The sequence below is a fragment of the Protopterus annectens genome, chromosome 4.part1 (assembly GCF_019279795.1).
Source record: "Protopterus annectens isolate FY-2018-M chromosome 4.part1, PAN1.0, whole genome shotgun sequence".
NCBI classification, from domain to species: domain Eukaryota; kingdom Metazoa; phylum Chordata; order Ceratodontiformes; family Protopteridae; genus Protopterus; species Protopterus annectens.
Genome location: NC_056734.1, coordinates 772,110,031 through 772,132,574, shown reverse-complemented (window position 1 = coordinate 772,132,574; position 22,544 = coordinate 772,110,031). Strand labels below are relative to the sequence as shown.

The following is a 22,544-nucleotide window of genomic DNA, read 5'->3' as shown; positions in this document are numbered from 1 at the left end:
CTCAAAGGGCTCCGAAACAACAAGACAGATCGGAGAAGAAGTCGAGATTGGAGGTGTAGTACTAGCAAGGGCTTCCTGACACCAGGGGGTAGAAGACAAGAGAACTCCCATCTGAATCTGCACAGAGGGAAAAGTACAGTTTTGTACCTACCATAAATGTAGATGTCCGATAGGAATGCATCTGCAGTCCTTACAAATGGGTTGTCCTGTCGTCAGGCAGCCCTTCGGTCGGCCGGATTCCAAAGTCTGGGTCTGGCCTTGGCTGGTGTCGCACTTCACCCGACGTCATAGCTGCAGTTATTCGGGTATAAAGGCATCAGCCGACGCCATTTTCCTCAGTGTTTCTTGCCCCAGATGCCAGGTGCCCTCTTGGAAGGCTAAATTTGGATAAATGCCAATGATTCCAAATAGTAGAGAGCAAACACAAAAATAAGCATGTATGTACATATATACAAACAAATACACCATAATAGATCCCCAAGCTAGCTGAAGGCTGGCAAATACCCTAGGAGTACCTCAGAGGGAAGGTGGGTGGGTAATCCTGACTGCAGATGCATTCCTATCGGACATCTACATTTATGGTAGGTACAAAACTGTACTATGTCCTTCAAGGATGCATCTGCAGTCCTTACAAATGGGTAGAATACCATAGCTAAACAAGGGAGGAGGAAAGAGTAGAGATTATGGTGTAGCTAGGATCCCTTGCAAAACAGCAGTGGCAAAACCTGCTCGGGATCTAGAGTATAAAGGTAAATTGTAATGCTTGGCAAATGTATGCACGGAGGTCCAAGTAGCAGCCTCTATAATGTCCTTGGTAGCCACTCCTCGTAAGAAGGCTGTGGTAGTGGCTGTAGCCCTTGTGGAGTGAGGCCTGATGCTCTCAGGAGTTTTCTTTCCATGGTAGGAGTAACAAAATCTAATGCAATTTCCTATCCATTTGGAGATTGTCTGTTTTGAAATTGGTTTTTCTTCCTTTCCTGTGGCATATGCTACCAGAAGCTGGTCAGTTTTTCTATTGGACTTAGTCCTGTCCAGGTAGTAGCGTAACTGTCTGTGTACATCCAAGGTATGCAAAAGTCTTTCTCCCCTGTTTTGTGGGTTTGGAAAGAATGTAGGTAGGTGGATAGCCTGATTTAATGACAGTCTGGATACCACCTTAGGCATAAATGTAGGATTTGTTCTCATGGACACTCTATCTTGATGGAAGATCAGGAAGGGTTGCACTGCCATTAATGCCTGTAGTTCAGAGACCCTTCTTGCTGAAGTAAATGCCAGCAGGAAAGCAGTCTTCCAGGATAAGTATTGTAATTCTGCTGTTGCTGCTGGCTCGAAAGGAGGAAGTGTCAATTTTTCTAGCACAAAGTTCAAGTCCCATGCTGGCAATGGTGGTTTCCTGGGAGGTTTTACATTTTTAATTCCTCTCAGAAACTGTCTGAGCAGGGGATGAGAGAAGACAGGAGGATCCAAGCTGTATTGTGCTGAAATAGCTGATGCATGTATCTTGATGGAAGAATAGGACAGGCCTGTGTGGAAGAGCTCTGCCAAGTACTCCAAGATGTTGGCCATGTTTACCAGAGTCACATCTTCCCCCTTTGCAGTACTCCAAATGAGATATCTTTTCCATTTTGCTGCATAATTCTTTCTTGTTGAAGGTCTGCGAGCCTCCAGGATTATGTCCTTAACCCTTTGGGATAAATTTGGGTTAATTGCTGTTATGTAATGTTCCAGGCAGTTAGCTGCAGAGTTTTCAGGTTTGGATGCAGGATGTTGTAGTTGTTCTGTGTTAACAGTAATGGGATCAGGGGTAGTGTGTCCATATTTGTTCCCGAGACATGCTCCTCAGCAATGGGTACCAATGTTGTCTTGGCCAGTCTGGAGCTATCAGAATGATCCTTGGACGGTCCTCTTTGATCTTCAGAAGCATCTTGTGCATCAAAGGAAGTGGTGGAAATGCGTATGCTGTCAGGTTTTTCCAACTGAAGGATAGGGAGTCCACCTTCCAAGCAAGTGGGTGGTACGTCCTTGTGCAGAATTTCTTTAGCTGGTGATTGAATGGGGATGCAAACAAGTCTATTTGTGGTAATCCCCATTTCCTTGTGATGGCTTTGAAGATGTCCGGATGAAGCATCCATTCGTGGGCATCTGTGGTTGTTCTGCTTAATATGTCTGCTAGAATGTTTTCTTTTCCCGGTACAAAAATTGCTTGTAACTGAATGTTGTAGCTCAGGGCCACATCCCATAGGTCCAGTGCCAGCCGGCATAGAGGATATGAATGGGTGCCTCCCTGTTTGTTGATGTACCACATAACTGTGGTGTTGTCTGTCCTTATCAACTGACCTTCTTGGAGAAATGGTCTGAATGACTGGATTGCCAATTTTACTGCCAGCATTTCCTTTAGATTTATGTGTAGACGCAGTTGGTCTTGAGTCCATAAGCCTTGTATGCACTTGCCCTGCATGTGTGCCCCCCAACCGAGGTCTGAGGCATCTGTCGTGATGGTTTGGCTTGGTTGGCTGTTGCAGAAGGGCAACCCTGTGTTTGATTGGCAGGCCTGAGCCCACCATAGGAACTCTTGTTTCAGGCATGGGATTATAGGGATTTTGGTTTCTAGGCTGTGCTTGTGTTGGGACCACAAATTCCTTAGGTACCACTGTAGCTTTCTCATATGCAGTCTGGCTTGAGGGACCAGAATTATGCAGGATGCCATGAAGCCTAGAGCTTGCAGTACTTTTCTTGCAGTTAGGTGGTTCTGCTTTGTTAATGCCAAGAAGTAGAGAGGTAGTTGCTCTTTCTTTTCTGCAGTTAGGAATGCCATTTGTTTTGATGTGTCCAGCTCTGCACCCAGAAAGGTTATTCTTTGGGATGGAATCAGCCTTGACTTTTTTATATTGACTGTATATCCCAAGGCTTGCAGCAGGTAAATGACTCTCTGTAAGTCTTCTGCTAGCTTGCTTTTGTTGTCCGCTTGAATCAGGCAGTCGTCAAGGTAGGGATAAATTTGGATTCCCTGAAGTCTGCAATGAGCAATTACTGATGCCAGGCATTTCGTGAACACTCTGGGCGCAGTAGATAAGCCAAAGGGCAATGCTGAAAATTGATAATGCTCTGATCCTGCAAGAAATCTGAGGTATCTTCTGCAAATTGGTCTTATGGGGACGTGCAGGTATGCCTCCTTGAGATCTAGAGTTACCAGCCAAGACTCCTTGCCCAGCATGGGAAGAAGCTGCTGTAGGGTCAGCATTTTGAATTTTGGAACAATAAGGAATGTGTTTAAAGCGGACAGGTCTAGAATGGGTCTCCATTTGTTGTCTTTTCTTGGTACCAGGAAGAGTCTGGAGTAAAATCCCTTTCCTTGCTCCATAGATGGTACCTTTTCCACAGCTCTCATTCTTAATAGCTGAGATATTTGTTTTAGAGCTTCTGTCCTTTGAGTAGGTGGTAGGTTTGGCATTCCTCTCTTCCCTGGTAGAGTATGTAAATGGAACCTGTAACCTTGGTCTATAGTTTGCAAAATCCATTTTTCCCCTTGTGATGCAATGCCAGTTTTTTGAGAATAAGGTTAGTTTTCCGCCTAAGGGTGCTTCTAGTTGTTCCCTGGTAGGCGGTGCCACTGTCAAGTCACTGTGATTGAGTTGTTGTAGAGGTGGTGGCTGCGTCCGTGCCTCGCTGGTTATTACCTTGCCATTGGCGTCCCCTGTAGGCACCCCTGGATTGGTTTCTGCCTCTTGAACGCCTATTCCTGCCCCTCTGAGGCTTAGAGGAGTCCGGAAAGGACCAATTCTTGGAGGGCCAGTTCCTGCTAAACCTTGGAGGTTGAACCTGTAAGAAATCTTTCACCGTTTGTACAGATTTCGCCTTCTCTTCCATCTTTTTTAGCACCTGCTGAGCAGGGGAACCAAATAAGTTGACCTTGTCCATGGGTGCATCCAAAAGCTTTGATTTGACATGGTCTGGTAATGCCTGTTCTTTCAACCATGCATGTCTCCTGATAACTGTGCCAGTCATGGCTGATCTAAAGGAAGCCTCCAGTGCATCATAGCCACATTTTAAAAAATGGTTACTAACCTGCTGTATGCTATGTACCATTTCCTGAATATATTTTTTATCTAAAGATTCTTCAGAGGAAAGCTTTTTAGTTAACTGGTCAAGCATAAACTCTTGATATTGAATCATATGAAATTGGCAGTTTAAAGCCCTAGCTGACAAGGTAGCAGAAGTGTAAACTTTTTTACCCCATCTCTAAGGACCTGGATTCCCTTTCAGAGGGGGGGGTTTAGTAGAAGTAGCAGCTACAGCTTTAGGGCCCTGGGCGATGGTCTCTGGATCTGCAAAAGGAGCCTTGTATAAATGGTGATGAGTGTCTGGGACCCTGTAGAACCTATCGGGCTTAGCAGGAGCCGGAGGTAATGAATCAGGAGCAGTGCAAGCATCATTAAATGCATCATCTACAACAGAAAGAACTGGAGGTATAGCTAAAGGCCTATGTTGTGGCAAATGTAGAAAGGTTCTAAGCCTTTTTCTGGAGTCTGAGAAATCTTGGCCTTGCCACTGAAATTGTTCCCTCATAGCATGCAAGGTTTCCCCAAAGGAAAATTCCTCAGGTGGAGAGGCTGAAGGGATGGACTCTTCAGCATCAGAGTCTTCGTAAGGAGAATAAGAAGCCTCAGGAAGGTCTGTATGTTCTGATTCATCAGAGGAACCATCAGTGGATACTGGTTCAGGGGGCTCTGCTCTAGGTCTCTCTTCTGGAGGAGGGAGAGGACCTGTCTGGATGAGGCTGGGATCCACGAATTAAAGAAATTAAATCCTCAGCCAAAGATAGCATATGAGAGCTAGTGCTGGGCCTGTGTGAGGGGGGTTTGGCAGGCACAGTTTTGGAAGCTTTGGCTGCTTTAGCCCTGGCAAAGGCCTTGATAGACATGGCTGCAGGAGGCCTAGCAGCTCCACGTGCAGGGGTTGAAATATCCAGGGGAATTGTGTCTGATAATTCCTGAGAAACCGCAGCAGAAGGCTGGATTTCAGAAGCAGATTCTACCAGGTTAGAGGAGGCCTCGGTAGAAGGCATGGTTTCGGCTGGAGAAAGAACCGCTTGCTCGGTTTCGGCCGAAACCGAGACACTCGCGGTTTGCTTAATCGCGGTTTCGGCCGAGACCGCGGACCGCGAGTGTCGGTCCTTTTCTTTTCGTTTTTTAAAAATTTGCGTAGTCGGAGGATCCGACGGCATAATATAGGCAAAATCAGAGCCGAAAATTTGTTCAGCAAACTCCGACCGACGTCTAAGTGTCCGTCGGTTAAAAGAAGCGCAGGCTAGACAAGCTGCTACGTCGTGGTCTGGGCCTAAACAATGTATACAGTTGGAGTGGAAATCTTTATGAGGTATTTGTTTCCCACAAGATAAACAGTTATTCACTTTCTCTGACATCGGCTGAGGCAAGAAAGAGTCCCCAACGGGGTACTTAGCTTTTTAGAAGTCTTCGAAGTAGTATTCGGTAGTAGTAATCTCTGGATCTGACCGACCGGCACTTGCGAACAGCTTCTGCTTCGGGCGCCACGCGGCAAGAAAGACTGAGGAAAATGGCGTCGGCTGATGCCTTTATACCCGAATAACTGCAGCTATGACGTCGGGTGAAGTGCGACACCAGCCGAGGCCAGACCCAGACTTTGGAATCCGGCCGACCGAAGGGCTGCCTGACGACAGGACAACCCATTTGTAAGGACTGCAGATGCATCCTTGAAGGACATCTGCCTCATCATTCTGCCCACATCAGCCTCGGTCAGGCTTCTGGAAGAAAGAGATGATGCCACTGAGGGAGACCTGCAGCACAGGTGGGAATCCAAAAAGTGAGAAGTTACCCGAGAGAGTATCTGATCTATGGAGGGAGAGTAATGAGTCCTTTGTAACGACTTCAGATCTGAAACGATAGGATCCAAGGAAGTCAATTTAGTCTCAGATGCCAGCTTTGGGGGAGGAGCAGGCATCAGATCAGATTTCTTAGGCTTTTTCTTTGGGGGTTCCATCATCAGATCGGAGGATGAGGATGAGAACCCAGTAGGTCCCGAATACTTGCCAGAAGGCTTCTTTTGCTTAGGTTTCGAGGGGTGAGCCCTAGACAGAGCTTCCAAGAAAGAAGAAGGAAGCAAACCTTTTAAAATCAATTTGGTTTTCCTGTCCATGATGGCCCTAGGATTAAAAGATTTATAAATCTTGCAATCTGTTTGCAGGTGATGTGGACCAAATCAATACATACGTAATATGCATGAGAGTCAGAAAGCAGTAATTTGTGACTGCATTTCAGACATTTTAAAACAACTAGCAGAAAAATACAAGATACAAAAAAAGTAAGCAAAGAAAGAGAAAAAGTTACAAACAATGGTATCAAGAATACATTCAACTTGTATAAAAAGGGATAGAGGAAAAGTTTATTAACTATGGTAACAAGGAGTACACAAAAGTGTAGGAAAGAGGGGTAACGCAATAGTACAACACAAAACAAATAATATTATTAAAGATATCTAAGCATATAATGTGTGTAAATGCAATAACTAGATTTCTCTCCAAAACAACACTACACTCGAGAGCTCACAGCAACCATGTCCGACTGCAAAAGCGGCAAATGAGATCAGTTATGTTAGGGGATAAAGCATTATGGGTAAGAAAGAAGTTCAAACAAATAAAATGCTGCCCCCGCAGAGCAAAGGTTGCGAGAATACCAAAATGAGTTGAACAAAAAGAAAAAACTCCTGCGACCACCACGGCTATATATCAAACAATAGCAGACAAAAGTAAATAAAACAACTGGTAGGCGCTTTCGCAGTTAACTCACTGCATCCGAGTGACACCTCCAGGTATATCTGTACTTAACTCCTACTGACGCCGCTAGGCGTCAAATATTGTTTGTTCATATTTTCATCAATAATTCCAAGACCATGCTGTGTACAAGGTTTTAAAAGATTTCATCTTAAAGCTTACATAATGGCAAACTCAACTGCATTAACATCTGACCACTGTCTAGTGCAGGTAAATACATATTAACTGTTGCTTTTACAATATTAATTTATATGGACATTATTTTTCAAAATTTACCAAGTAACACAGAATGAAATCCTTAGCCTCATATGAAAGCTCTCAACTGGATGAATAAAATGCTGCTGACAGTATGTGTGTAACTTGGGTGTTTCCCAAGATAGTTTAAGTTGTTTACAAAATATTACAAATGTAATAGTTACTGTGACCTATAAAATTCAATTTAAGATCTAGAACCAAAGACTATTACCATTATGAAATAGTTGGTGCTGAAGAGTTTGCAATTTACACTACTTTCATAACTCCTACAGTTCCAGAGATATGAACATTTGTTTAAAATCTGAGGACATAATTTGATGCTGTCAAAAGGAATAGGCTCCACCCCATTGGAAGTTATAGTGCAAACTTCCTGAGCTCAACCGAAGTACGAGTTAAACAAAACCACTTCATCAAACCATGAGTAAAACAAAACATTGGATGAAATTTAAAAGTCAAACTAACCAATTATAATTATGAAACACACGACTCCCGCAGCATTAATTAAAACAGAAGTACATCAGGTTACACGCTACTCATAATTAAAATCCTACCTACATGAAACTAATATACAAAATGCAACACATCTCAAAAACCCTAGTAGACTATCTAAACCTGATCAATCTTAAAACTCTCAACTACAACATTGCATACTATAGTTCATAAGAACAGCAACGATGCACTAAAAAGCTAAAAAATTGGTTAAAAACACTTATACTTACTCATCAAAATAAAAAGCTCGACCAACTAACAAAACATTACGTATCCATGTGGGAGTAGTCGGGCTTTCAAGACTGGTTTTAAAGAGATACTAGTGTTAATTTCTGGAGGCTTGCCCGCTTTTAATTCTATAATCCACCCTAACTCCTTCACTTCTCATTTATTCTTAATGTCACCACCTCTTGCATCATCAAAAACCATTTCCAAAAAAAAAAACAAAAACTTGTGATTAGTACCAGAAACATGAACTTGTTGTCCTAATGTGTTGCTAAGCTTCATATTCTTGATATCATAAAGATGTTCTAAAATTCTGTCTTTAAAACAACGATTAGTTTTGCCAACGTAAAAAACATGGCAAAACCTCAAAAAGCATAGTAAACCACATTCCTTATTTACTTTTGCCTGCTATTAAAGTGATATATAGCCATGATGGTTGCAGGAGTTTTTCTTTTTGTTTAAGGGAGGAGCTCAACAGTTTGTTAGTGGCCACAAGCTGAAAATAACAGCAGAGTTGGAGCCAAAGATTGGATCCGAACCTAGCTGTTGAGGAATGAATGAAAAATTAGTAAATCTGATGTCAGTTAAGTCCTTTCTAATTTGAATGGTCAGCTTTTTTTTTCTCCATAGTAGACAGTCTTCCATTTCAAACCTCTCATTTCCAGTACTTTTATTCAGTACTACTTTATAAATTCTGTCTTAAGTATTCAACAACAAATGCTCGCCTTGACACCTGCAGAGCTGAATTGTGTTCTCCACCTGCAAAGCTCCCTGTAGTCCCTTCCACATCAAGAAATTTAATCAAAATAAATGACTGATTTGAGTTCCAACCAAGCACAAAATAATAATACTAATACTCAAGCCACAGAGATACTGCATTTTTTTGGTGACAGACAAATCCAGTGCCATTTCCAAGTCACACCTGCTACTAGCCTTTACTTTTAAAATTACTTCTGTTAGTGTCAGACTGCGTCTTTCTAGGAGCCAACTGCTCTAATGACTATATGCTGCTGTAATCATAGTTTCAATAAGGAAGCTCTCCATCACAGCTCATCTTTAATTACATCCTTCACTGAATTCTCGACTGCTAATGAATAACTTCTGAGGTGGACCAAGACTCTATACAGTGAATAACCTTCTTATGCTCAATACTTCCAGCACTGAAACATATGAATTAATCAAAGATACCAAGTGCCAGATTAAAGTTTACCGAAGTCCACGCAGACAGTCGCACTGCACTCGAGAGCAACAATGCACCCAAGATTTAGGTGTGCTATATTTCACACAAACTTCAAAACTATCACATATTTCAATCAGAAATGCATTCCGGGCTTTTGTTTCCTGAACTAGAAACTAGTTTCTGCAATCTGCCTAAAGAAGCATGCCCAACTTGAAGATGTAGTTTCTATAAAATGTTCTACTTCTCTTTAGTTATAATCTCAAACTGAAAACTTTCCACATCCACGGTTCCTGCTCTTTTTAAGGAAGTTGCTCAGTAAACAAGATTATTTCAACTAGAATTGCTTTCTGCTTCAATATTATACTTTCTTCCTATTTTTAATGACATTTGCAGTCCCTTGCTGCAATGCACTACTTTTCCCCATCTCCAAACCTATCAGAGTATCATCTTAAAAAACACTTTATACCTCAGTCAATGACAGCAAATTAAACATTTTTTCCACAACATGTGCATAAGCATATACCATCATTGCCAACCCAAGGGATTCTACTACCAAAATCTTTATATCAGACAAAAGTTAGGTTGTATTCTTTATCTTGAGATATTTTGTTTTTTCCTCGTATTTTAACTTGCGCACCTCTGCTTAGATCATCTTTAACCTAGATGCTCTGAGAGCCCCTTTGGATCTCCTGCCACACTTGGATAGATTCTTATCCAGTAACAGTGATCTAACCAACTGCTTATGTTCATTCAACTTGCTAGTTAATTTCTGCTTTGAGAACCATGCCTTGTCCTGACTTACTTTAACATGCCCATTATAATTCCAGATTTCTTTTCTCCAAAATTGTTAGCCTGACTGAGGCAAAAATACAGGCCTAAAGAAGCATGGCCAAAGCAGCATGTGGCATCTACAGTTTAAAAGTACTGCATCAGGGAGTACCATACTTCATCTATGCATCCAACTATACATTTGCTCAAAATCAGTTATGTCATCGGTCACAAAAACAAAACAGTCTAATCTGGTCAAAATTAAAGGCCTCTGATCAAAATTAAAGGCCTCATAAAATCTGGTCATTTCTCTTCTGCAGAGCATTGCATAAAGTTATTAAACTGGACAAAACATCTTTTCAAATCCTTTGCAGAAATGTCCATTGCAATGTCTTTTTGTTCTCCCACCTAAACAGCAACATAACTAACATAACATAAGTAATCAGAGTCCAAATCATAACTTTTTTCCAGCTTTCATTTTGTTTTCATTAAACACTAATGGAATTCTACAGAAGGCGACCATGACCTATCTAGTGAAATGGATGGGCAAACTAGTTTTCCAAACATGGAATTTATTCTCTTAAACATCTACCACTGAGTTGTGCACACACGGCTTCCAGTCTAAAATGGTGCAGAAAATACACTAATTGCCATAAAGACAGATATTGTTGCAAAGACTGTCAAAGCAAGACAAAAGCAAATGTTGTAATGAAAATCTCCTACAATGACGAACTCTACAGCAAGGAGGGAGGCAGTCTGCCTGGATTTAAAGTAAACAGAACTGATTCATAGATTGGTACTAGGCTATTGGCCCTAGGGCCCATACAAGCCTAGCCATAACAATTCCATGGCTATTTCTTCCCACAATATTTACTGCCCTGGACCCCTGTCTAGCAGGGCGACTGACGTGATCCCTGGGGTGAATTTCGTATCTCACATCCAGTCGTCAAGGTTCCCTTTGAAGAGGGCCAAAGAGGCGTTCTGCTTAACATGTATAGGCAGTCTATTCCAGAGTCTGGGGAGTCTCTGGGTCAGGAACCTATCCCTCCAGCATGTCTTTGTTCATTGTGATGACAAAGTTTAGATCCCTGGAGCATGTGGCTCTAAGGGATTGTGATTTATTTAAGTGTAGCATGTCCAACAGCTCTGGGTTTGACATGGCCTTGTATGTTAAGCAGAGATCGCCCTCTGAGTAGATGATATGCGACAGAATATAGCTGGAGTTTTTTTAGACGGTTAGCATAGGGCATCTGCTTTAGGCCTGTGATTCTTTTAGTGAGGTATTTCTGCGGCCTTTCCAGTTGTTGCAGATGTCTTCAGAGGTACATACCAAATGGGGTATGAGGTGTACCTCACAGAAGGATTTCCTGACTGTTGTGGCGATGTGGTTATCAAAGGTGAGACCACTGTCCATCTGTGTCCCTAAGTCTCTTATCACACTTTTGATGTTTAGTGTACTGCCACCTATGTGGTAATTCACGGGTACATGTTTTTTCCCCAAAGGGGATAACTATACATTTCTTGGCATTGAGCTGGAGCCCATGGCTCTGGCACCAAGCATCTGTTTCTGTAAGGCCCTTTTGTAGAATATCCACATCATTTGGGGATTAAATAATGGCTCCCAGTTTGCAGTCATCTGCGAACTTTGTTAGCCAGAGTCCCTTAATGTTGGCCTGTACTTCAGAGAAGTAGATGCCAAACAAGAGCGGTTCCAGGACTGAACCCTGAGGTTCTCCACTTGTCACTTGTCTGGAGCTGGATTTGGAGTCGGCTACTTTTACAGTGTGGATTCTGTCAGTAAGCCAGTTGGCAACCCATCGAGTGACATAGGGATTAATGCCCAGCTTAGTATGTTTATCTAGGATTCCAGAGTGGGGGATGATGTTGAAGGCCTTGGCGAGGTCCAGACAGGCTGTGTGGACCGCCTTACCCTCGTCCACAGCTCTGGAGACTGATTCAAAGAAGTCAATCAGGTTCAGAAGACAAGATAGATTCTTTGCGAACCCAAACTGGGTGGGGTCCAGTGTTTGAAGGTTGCCAAAGTCTTTGTTTATAAGTTCCATGATAATACATTCCATGGCCTTGCAGATCAGGCTCGTCAGACTGATGAGGCAGTAGTTCCCAGGATCCAAGATGGATCCCCCCTTGTGGAGTGGGATAACTGCAGCTGTGAGCCACTCAATGGGCACAAAGCCTGAGGTGAGAATATGATTAAACATGACACTTGGGTGAAATGCCAGTTCATTTTGTAGTTCATTTAGTACACAGCCCGGGATGTCATCTGGTCCCATGGATGCTGTATTCCTAGCTTTGGAGAGTGCGTTTTTTACCGGTGTGGCAGTTATTACCAGAATTTGGAAATCTTTCGGTATTGAGATGGGCCCTTTAGGGGGTGAGATGGGGGTGAAGTTGGCACTGTATCGATCTGCCAGAATATTGGCAATATCCTTGGGATCAGTATATTTAACGTCATTCTGTTGTAGCTCAGAGCAGATCTGAGCATTGCCATTTAGATTCTTGACATAGCTATAGAAAGCTTTGTGGCTGTCTTTGTAATCTTTGGCAATTTTATTTTCTTAACAAGCTTTGGGGGATTTTATGAGGGATCTCAGCTTCTTACTGAGGCTGGTAAAGGAGTTTTTTTTTTGCATACTGTGATTTTCCTCTTTTCTGCAACAGTTTCTTCCTTTTGTTGTAAAGTTTGTTTATGGCAGGGGACCACCAGATTGGCTTCCTATTTTTGGAGGAAAGCATTTTGGTTCTATTTGGGATGGCACGATTCATGCATGAGTGGATGTGCTCATACAGTGCCTTAGTGCAGGATTCAGCAGTCGAACTTTCAGTTCCTGTCTGCATGGGTGTCGTGAAGTTTGTCACTTCTGACTTGAGTAGCATGAAGTTGGCTTTGGAGAAGTTTTTTATGGAGATTTCTTTACTGGGAGATGGGGGAGGGATGTGGATGTCAAGGGTGATTAGCTTATGGTCAGACCTGACCAACGAGGAGGTGACCATAGGTGTGGAGCATCGATTTCCCATGTTGCTAATGACCTGGTCTGGGATACTGGAGCTCCTGGTGGGACTATGGATTAGCTGATCCAGGGCATTGGAATTTATGATTTCAAGAACAGTTGGGCAAAGGTGTTGGTACATGAGTAGTTTTCCCACTTAATGGCAAGATAGTTGAAATCACCCAGTATTAGGGTGTTTGGTTTCGGGTAGGGGAGACAGAAAGAAGCATCCAGATGACAGCTCTCCTATCCCACTTAGGAGAGTTGTATGAAACAGTGTCTGTACAACCAGGTGCTGACCAGCAGCCTAGAAGATCATCTCAACAACCACAGAGAGGGGTGTGTGTGTCAATGACAACCTGACATCATTACACTAGAGAGTCCATACAGCTAGGGACTTGGATGATGGCTCCCAGCTCCATGCTTGCAGGTCATATTACAATTAATTTCTCCTTGGGGCTAAGAATGAGTTACTCTCTGGACAACTTCCCCAAGATTTGGGGGCTCCATCTGGTGGAGGTTCACATCTGGATTACTTGGGTGAAATTGGAGGAATCCATGACTGAGCAAGTAGGACAAATCCAGGCATAACTGGAAGATGCAGAGGGCTGAGTGGGAAGAAGCAAAAAATAGTCTCCCAGAAACCAGATCCCTATGTAAAATGTCTCAAAGGAAATAACTGCAGACTCAACACTATCAAACATTAAGAGTTATATGCTAATGTTGGTGTATGCAACTGTTGTGATAAAAAAAAGTTGTTTCTTCTTGCTACCCATTCAGAAGTTCAAGAATATAAGTATTAAGAAGCTTCCAGTGTTTGTTACATTTTTATCTTCTTTAGCTGACAATTAAACAAAGGGTTCTTGAAATCTTTGGACCAACATAATGAAAGTAAAAGTTGGTGATATATTAAGACAAAGATGATATACTCCAAGTATCAAGGAGTAAGACAACGGAACAGTAAACAATATTATGATACAACTCTGTTAGTAACTGTAAATTATGTTACATAAAAGAATTGATAAATAATGGAATTTAAACTTACACAGAGTTAGCAAATTAGCTACAGTATGAACTGAAGTTTGACTAAAAACAGATCTGCTACTGGTTTCAAAAATGTGTAAGAATTATATATTGATATAAGTAGATAGAATGCACAATGAAAGCTGGTTGTATACACAGAATACAAGCAAGGGGTGAAAAGGATCTAAGAAGCAGTAGCTTTGCATTAAACAGCAAATGAAGGAAATTTTAATAAAAATAAACGGAAGGAAATAATTTTCTTATTTTAGAAGTTTCACATATTTACTTGCCACTGGCTTCTCTGCCCTGGTGGGAACATCAAATGTATGTATTAGTGTATGGGGGCAGAGTTGACTTCAATGGTGCAAATATATTGGCAATCAAGTCATTTCTGTTTCATGGAGTGACAGAAAAGTACGTGAGGACTAGAGAAAGAACAGGATGCCTGAATAAGTGTTTTAGCATTTCCTCATCTGTTGCTGGTTACTCTGATGGTAAAGAATATTAAAAAGAAGATATGTACTCACCATAATGTTCTGAGTAGTTGTACTTCATTTGTCTTCAACCTGTCTGTATTCTGATCCAGATTGGATCCGAAACGGCAGCTTCACCAGCATCTCATCCGAGCTCCAAGCTCCTCCCTCCATCTCCTTCCTTCCCAAGGATTGAGTTTGTTGCACCATCAACTTAAGCCCGACCCAATTAGACCTTACCACAACAGGTTATATACAAACCTAACAAGTATGAACAGGAGAGTCGCAGAGGCGCTCTCCCCACCTGCCAGTGTAATAAACAATGATAAGGTCAGGGAGAAGGAGGGAGGGACAGTTGAAGACAAACGAAGTACAACTACTCAGATGGAACGTTATGGAGAGTACATAACTTCTTTATCTGAAGTAGTTTACTTCATTTGCTCTTCAACCTGTGGGAAAGAGTCCCCAGCTACTAAACACCTGGGTGGTCCTCATGGAAAGATATTCTGGAGCACCGTGGAGCCAAAGGATGCTCTCTCTCTAGATACGTCCAGTTTATAGTGAGAAATGAAGGTTTGAGACGAGGACCAAATAGCCACAGAACAAATATCATCCATAGACACCCTGGACCAAAAGGCTGCCATGGTAGCCATAGATCTGGTAGAATGTGCTTTTACTTGACCCAGAGGTGACATGCCCTTGTCTTTGTGCACCTGAAGGATACAACGAGAGATCCATTGAGCCAAAGTTACCTTGGAAATTGGTTTGCCCAGGAAGGGCTTTGAGTAAGACACAAATAACTGGTCGGACTTACGAAAGGCTTTAGTTCTGTGCAAGTAAAACCTTAGTTAGTTGTCTATGTACATCTAACAAGTGCAATTTATATTCACCCCAGTTCTGAAAATTTGGGAAGAACACAGGTAAGTTTAATCGTCTGATTGAAATTAGTCTCAGAAGCCACTTTGAGAAAAAAGGATGGATTGGTACGAAGTGACACCCTGTCCTTATGGAAAACCATATATGGAGCTTTGACAGACAATGCTTGAAGTTCTGACATCCTTCTAGCCGAGGTGATAGCTACTTGGAAGGCCGTTTTCCAAGATAAAAATTTTAGGTCTACTGACTCAGCCGGCTCAAAGGGTGGAGCAACCAGAGCCTGTAAAACCAAAGTCAGGTCCCCAGGAGGGGTAGGATCCTTCACTGAGGGTCCTAAACAAAGTTTAGAGGAAGCTTAAGAAACCATGTTCTCCCCAATATGAAAGTTGGAAATGGCAGCCAATTGAACTTTTACAGTAGAATAGCTATCACCTTGATGGAATATATATGCCAAGAATTCCAACATTGCTGGGATGGGAGCTATGAAAGGGTCCAGATCCCTTTGAGAAGCCCAGATGGAGAAACGCTTCCATTTACTGTGGTAAAGCTTCCTGGTAGACCATTTGTGAGCTACCACCAGAATAGTCTTGACCAGAGAGGATAAACCGGGAGTCCTAGCTATCAAGGGAACTGGAGCAGCCAAGCAGTGAGCTTTAAACTGTCCAGGTTTGGATGAGGAACCCCCGAGGGGTGAGAGATGAGATCCGGAATTGGATCTAAGATCCATGAAGGAGCTAGAAGTTGAAACCAGAGGAAGAGAAACCATACTTGGTAAGGTCAAAACGGGGAATGAGGATCACTTTGCTCCCCAGCCTGCGAACCTTCTGGAGGAATTTTGAAATAAGATGTAACGGAGGGTAAGCATAGAGAAGATCGGGAGGCCAAACATGGATTACAGCGTCTCTGCGGAACTCCCCCTGTGGGGGGTTCAGAGCGAAGAACTTGCTGCACTTTGCATTAGAAGGAGATGCTAAGACATCAAAGCAAGGCCAACTCCATTCGAGGAAGATCAATCGTAAGGCATCACAATAGTCCTGCTCAGTTTGTCTGCCAGTATGTTGGACCATTCCGATATGTGCATTGCTACCAGAAACTGGCTGGTGGAAATCACTCATTCCCACACTCTCTTGGCCTCGTAACAAAGGGGGTACAATCTGGTCCCTCCCTGCTTGTTGATGTACCAGACCATCGACATGTTGTCTGACTGAACTGCAATAGTTCTTAGTGGAAGAAAGACATGAAGGGCCTGCAACGCCAAAAGGACTGCCCTCATCTCCAGAACACTGACATGCAACCTGGTCTCGTTCGGGGACTATGTGCCTTGGACTGTCCTTCCCGAGCAATACCCCCCACCCTAGTTGGGAGGCATCCGTGTTCACCGTGACTTGGGGAGGGGCTGCAATAAATTGGCGTCCCTCGGCCAGTTCCGAGGAGTGCATCCACTACAGGAGGGACTCCCTTCCAGCCCTGCTGATGCGTACTGGATGCGTCAATGGTAGATCTAACCATGACCACTGGACTGCTAATGTCCACTGTAGAACCTGCATATGTAGATGAGCACAAGGAAGAAGGGTAATTGTGGCTGCCATGGAACCAAGAGCTCACAGTACAGTCTCTGCTGCCAGGAGGTGTGACTGAGTGATCAAGGACACATGGAGTCATAAGCTCCAAATTCTCTCCGTGGTTAGAAAAACCTTCATTTGCAAAGTGTCTATCCTTGCTCCAATATATTCTAGAACCTGGACTGAGTTCAGAGAAGATTTTGCTGTGTTGATAGTGATTCCCAGATGACCTGACAGCTTCAAAAAGTAGTCTCTGGCTTGACAAAGTAGACGCTTGGTGGGAGCAACAAGGAGCCAGTCGTCCAGGTACAGGAAAGATCTGTACTCCCTGAAGCCTCAGGTGAGCCGCTACAACTGCCATGACCTTGGTGAATACCCTGGGGGCTGTGGTGAGACTGAAGGGTAGGGCTTGAAACTGGTAATGACTGGCCCCTAGCCGAAAGCGGAGGAACCTCCTGGAGCGTCTGTGAATCTTTATATGGTAGTACGCATCCTGGAGATTTATCGAGCACATCCAGTCTTTCTCCTGCAGGTAAGGCAAGATGGACTGCAACATGACCATCTGAAACTTCTCTTTGGCAACTGACAGGTTGAGGATGGAAAGATCTGGAATAGGTCTTAGGTCCCCTGTCTTGTTTGGCACCATAAAGAACCTGGAGTAGATGCCCAATCCGAACTGGTCTTGGTGGATGGGTTGGATGACTAGTTTCTTTAGCAGCTTGTCTATTTCGAGCGCTGCCACCTCTCTTGGTGCGGGTGGTACGTCTCTGAGGTCTTTTGTTGGAAGAGATGATACCAGAAAGGGGATGGAATAACCTCTGGATATGATCTGAAACAGCCAACAGTCTGTTGACATGGACTCCCATGCCATTAGGTGCAATGAAAGATGACCCCCCCGACTGCCTCCAGAGCAGAGTAGTCAGGCAACCCCTCAGGGCTGCTGTGCAGGCCTGACCAAGAAAGGCTCTCGAGACCCCACGTTCCTCGGACCCCCTATGCCTCTGGGCCAGCGTCCATCAAAACCCCCCCTCTGCCTCTGTGAGAAGATAAGTCCTGAGCATCCCGGGAATACGGATACTTTCAGAACCGCATATTCTTTTGTCCACGCTGATTCCTGGAGAAGGATCATTGAGGGTTAGAGAAGCGGATCCAGATGGCAGACAGTGTCTTCTTGTCCTTTTCGCTTTGGACCAACGTCTCGCGAATGGTCTTCCCAAACAAGAAAGAACCATCATAAGAGGCATTCGCAAATGATGCCTTAAAGGGCTTCGTGAACTGACACAGCCCGAGGCAAACGTGTCGCCTCATGACAGCTCCAGACCCATCTGCCCTTGCTGTTCTCCTTCAGTGGCATGCGAAAGGAGGCACAAGGACGTATTAGATACCACTTTTAGAGTGGCCATCCGCATGGAGAATGTGCGCTTATCCTCTGGCAACATGAACTCCAGGGACGACTCAGCTAGCTCTTTGACAAGGTTGCGCTGCAGTTGGGTAACGTGTGACAAATAATTCAGCGCCCTTACAGAAAATGTGGCTGAAGCATACACCCGCTTCCCTAGGTGATCCATTGTCCTGGATTCTCAGTCGGGGGGATGGACAGCAAAACTTTCTTGTGCTAGTTCTTTCTTGGTGGTGGCTGCTACCACCACAGTGTCTACAGGGGACCCTTTGTTCCAACTAGGCCTATTCGAAGGGGGACTTAGGATCTTGTCTGGAGGTTTCGGAATTGGCTCCACAGTATCCGGTTCCTTCCATGCCCGGAAGGTGATAAGGTCCATCAATGGATCCACGGGAGGGGGGGGCACCCAAGAAGTAGACGGGCCCGTGCCGAAGGCCTCCAGAAACACTGACTCATTGAGGTAGGTTTGGGGGCGGACCACCTCCCCCTTTGGCGCAAGAGTTCCATGACTTCTCCAAAGGAGAAATCGTGGGGGGGGGGATCTGGGAAGCCTTCCCCTTCCTCCAAATCGGTGTCCTCTGTGAGGAACTCTGGGGAGGAGTCCAAGTGCCTCATTTTGCACGTAAGTTTGCGAGGAGCCTCTTCGGTGGGACTCTCCGGTCAGGACTCGCAAACTGTCCATTGTTCCGCAAGGGCAACTGCCTGGGCTACATCAAGCAAGGGCTGTCCCTGAGGGGACAAAATGGCCGAATTCACTTCCAGAACCAAGGGAGTCGGGGCAGAATCGGAGGAAATTAGTCAGGGGTCTCGACCCACTCGAGAGAACCCTTTCCATCACATCGAATGCTGAAGGAGAGAGAGCCTCCTGGGACACTAGTAAGGAAGCAGCTCTCTTCGGATCTGACAGGGGAATTTGAGACAAGCCTGCAGGTGTCGAGATGCCAAAGGAGGGCCATGACCCGACATGGTTGGAGACTATGGAAACCCCACCTCAGATCCAACGCTCAGACTACAGCTCCAAGACCTGCTCGGGTCCGAACTAGTTGGATCAGACATGCTCAAGGTAAGGGCCGGCATCGAGGTACAAGGTACCATCAGCGCCTACCCCCCCCCCCTCGACTGCGAGACCTCTCTGATCCAAAAACTCCGATACCGGGGGTTGGATCAGAGGAGTTATAGGAGTGAAAAAAGGAAGCGAGCTCTCTGCTCCAGAGGGAGAGGGGGCTGGCAAGACTCCCATCTGGATGTGAATGAATCTTCGCATCATTTTGTCCATCTCCACTTCACTTAAACTTCTGGTGGAGTGAGACGATGAGGCCACTGATGCTGACCTGGAATGGTGGTACACAGAAGCTCTAGATGAAGGTCCAGGCTCCTCCGGCTTCGGTGAAAATCTAGGTGACCAGAGACGAGGAGTGCTAGGCCCAGAAATAAGCCTGCAGTTTTTGAGAAGGACCCGATGGACCCGACTGGTCTGGGGATCTCATCCTCACCTTGTGCCTACCCTGTTTAGAAATGTCACCTTCCACAGGCCTCTTGTCAGGAGGGTGAGTCCCGGTGTGGGAGGAGGATGAAGGGGGAGAAGAGATGGTCACAGCCGTGACTGCAGCAATTGTGGGGACAGCCACCCGCGACGCAGAAAGTAGCCCCTTTATAAGTTTGGCCTTGTGGTCTTTCAAGGCCCTACAGTTAAAGCCTGCACAAATCGGACAATCAGACAGGTGAGAGGCCCCTAAGCGCACAGAGTGTGGACATCAGCTGAGGACAGCTTGTGGCCACACACTGTGCACTTCCTAAGAATAGGTTTAGCCTGCTCAGCCATGCTAGAAAAAAGGAAGAACTAGTCTTTAACCGACCCAACCACGCACACATACAGACTAACGAGGAGGGGAGAGAGGAAACTACTGCACTAACAAACTTTCTTTTTTCAACGAGGTAGGGGAAGAAAGAAGAGAAAACCTGATGTAACTCTATTAGAAAATAGACTCACTCACTCCGAAAAATAACTTCATAGACACTCACCACGCCTAGAGCTCCGAGACCACGATGCTAGGCTAAGCCACAGCAAACGAGATCGAAGGAGATGGAGGGGCATTATGGGTAAGGGGAGGAGCTTGGAGCTCGGATCAGATGCTGGTGAAGCTGCCGTCTCGGATCCGAACACCTACAGGTTGAAGAACAAATTAAGTAAACTACTTCAGATCAGGTGATAAAGGAGTGAATAAAAAGATGATCACAGACATGGACAGAAAAGGATGTAAACCATAGTGCTAGCTTTGTTGAATTTATCAGCCACAGAGAAAAGTGGAAGATCATCTTTTAAAATAGATATCTCAGTAGAAATTAAGCTCTTTTGTCTCCTTTTGGATGGCTGTGGTAACTATGGAAGCAAGGGCATAAATTGAACTAGTGACAATGCAGCTGGATAGAAAGTGAAACTCCTAAACAAAGAGAATGTGGTAAGACCAACTGGTGCTTTCTATTAGGTGACAAAGAAAGTGCATGGTACACTTTGTAATGACAGGCATGACATACTACAGGATGGAATAGTACTAACTGGGACAATGACAGATTTAAAAGGACAGGAGTGACTGAAGGAGTTGTTTAGAGTTTTAGCAAGATACTATCCAAATGGATTTCCCAGTTAAATGGAAAACTAGCACAAATGCAAACCTAGAAACCTATGATTATCCATTGGCGCTAAACAGCAGTCCCAAGTTTAGAACTGATAGTTTAATAATAAGAGGGAGAATATAAAGCATTATACTATACCTGGGTTTGATTCACTGTAGGCATCAATGAATGCAAAGGAATTATAATAAATTTATCTGTAAAGGAAAAAAGAAAAAAAGTATTTTCAATGCAAATTCATAAAGCATGTACATAACTCACGTCAGCAAACAGTTCATTAAATAAGCACCTAGCATAAAACATGTTCTTACCATAATCACTTAAGCTACAACAAAGCCACTTGTTTTGCAGGCTCTACAACAGAACCATCCTTCCTTTCTCTACTATGAAATTGTTTTAAGCTGAAGTTACTGTGGTCAGTAGAATGTACTACCCTTTATAAGAGTGGCAACTGAACTGTTTTTCTAATTCTCTATTCTGCAAGTTCACATCTAATCAAAGAGCAAGTATATTTCCTGCAATAAATCAATACTAATACTGAAAGTCTGGAATTGGCAAATGTATCCCTTCCCAACTTTCAGGGAACTCCAACAGTAACTGCTGAATGAGTCACCCAGCTACAGGGACAGTGCAAAGATATTTATGACCCACCAAGGTTGGTCCTTTTGTAAATCTGTTAAAGCTAACACTGAAGCCCTCCTTTATAAACCTGCAACTATGAAGAATGGCAAGTAATAAAAGTTCCCAGAAAAAGAGAAGTTAGAAGATTGCAGAAAATAAAAACGAAGTCAAGAAGTGCCAAATCAAACTTAACTCCTGAGGTCAAAACATACTGAATAATGTTTGGCGAAAGAGTAAACTAACAGCCTGTGGCTAAAATTCATGTGTACAAGTAGACTACTATAGCAAGCTACAGTGTGAGCACAGACACTGACAAAGGGGCATTTAACAGAGCCATTTACCAGTGGGATGCTATTTAACTGAAAAACATAATGCAAATGGCATTCTACTTGGAGAGGGTATGTGAATGCAGATTCCCACTTTCCTCCCAAAAAACAAAGGCACTAGCAGCAGCTCTTGCTTTATAAACTCATATACTTATTTCAGGTACAATATGAGCTGGTGGTGCACAACCATGGTGTGAAGGGTTTATTCTACCCTTGTTTGTCCCCACACAGAATGTGGAAAAACATTTTGACAGCATTCTCCTGAGGAAATGTCAGTCTTAATGGGGACTTGTTCAATATGGTACCTTATGTTCCTTGGTTTATAGATCCAAGATCCTGTGGGCAGAGGCAATGACAGAAATGAGGACATTTGAGATGCACTGCAAAATGAAATAAGAACAGGTAAGCATTTCAGTTAAAGTTAATTTCGCTAGGAGGATGAATTTGTTTCAAAGGTGGATGAAGCTGCTGAAACTCTTAAGAAAGTACAGTTTTGTACCTACCATAAATGTAGATGTCCGATAGGTATGCATCTGCAGTCATCACATATGGGTTTGTCCTGCCTCAGGCAGCCCTTCGGTCGGCCGGATTCCAAAGTCTGGGTCCGGCGTCGGCTGATGTTGCACTTTCCCCGACGTCAGAGCGCCTGGGGTATAAAAGCATCAGCCGACGCCATCTTCCTCAGTTTTTCTTGCCCCAGATGCCAGGTGCCCTCTAAGGAAGGCTAAATTTGGAGAGATGCATTTAAAAATCCAAACATGCACAGTAATATAAAAACAAATACACCATAACAGATCCCCCCAGCTAGCTATAAGAGGGGTAAGTACCCAAGAAATACCACAGAGGGGAAGGAGGGAGGGTAAACCTGACTGCAGATGCATACCTATCGGACATCTACAT

The 22,544-nt window shown here is 43.9% G+C and overlaps 1 protein-coding gene across 1 annotated transcript in view; it reads right to left on the bottom strand.

Moving 5' to 3' along the window:
* The window catches only part of DHX36 (DEAH-box helicase 36), a gene marked incomplete in the record, with an annotated part of 1,900,459 nt that overhangs the window by 1,327,648 nt on the left and 550,267 nt on the right, over positions 1–22,544 (bottom strand). The window contains 1 exon segment of the mRNA XM_044070516.1: positions 20,839–20,894. Coding sequence (XP_043926451.1) covers positions 20,839–20,894 — 56 coding nt within the window.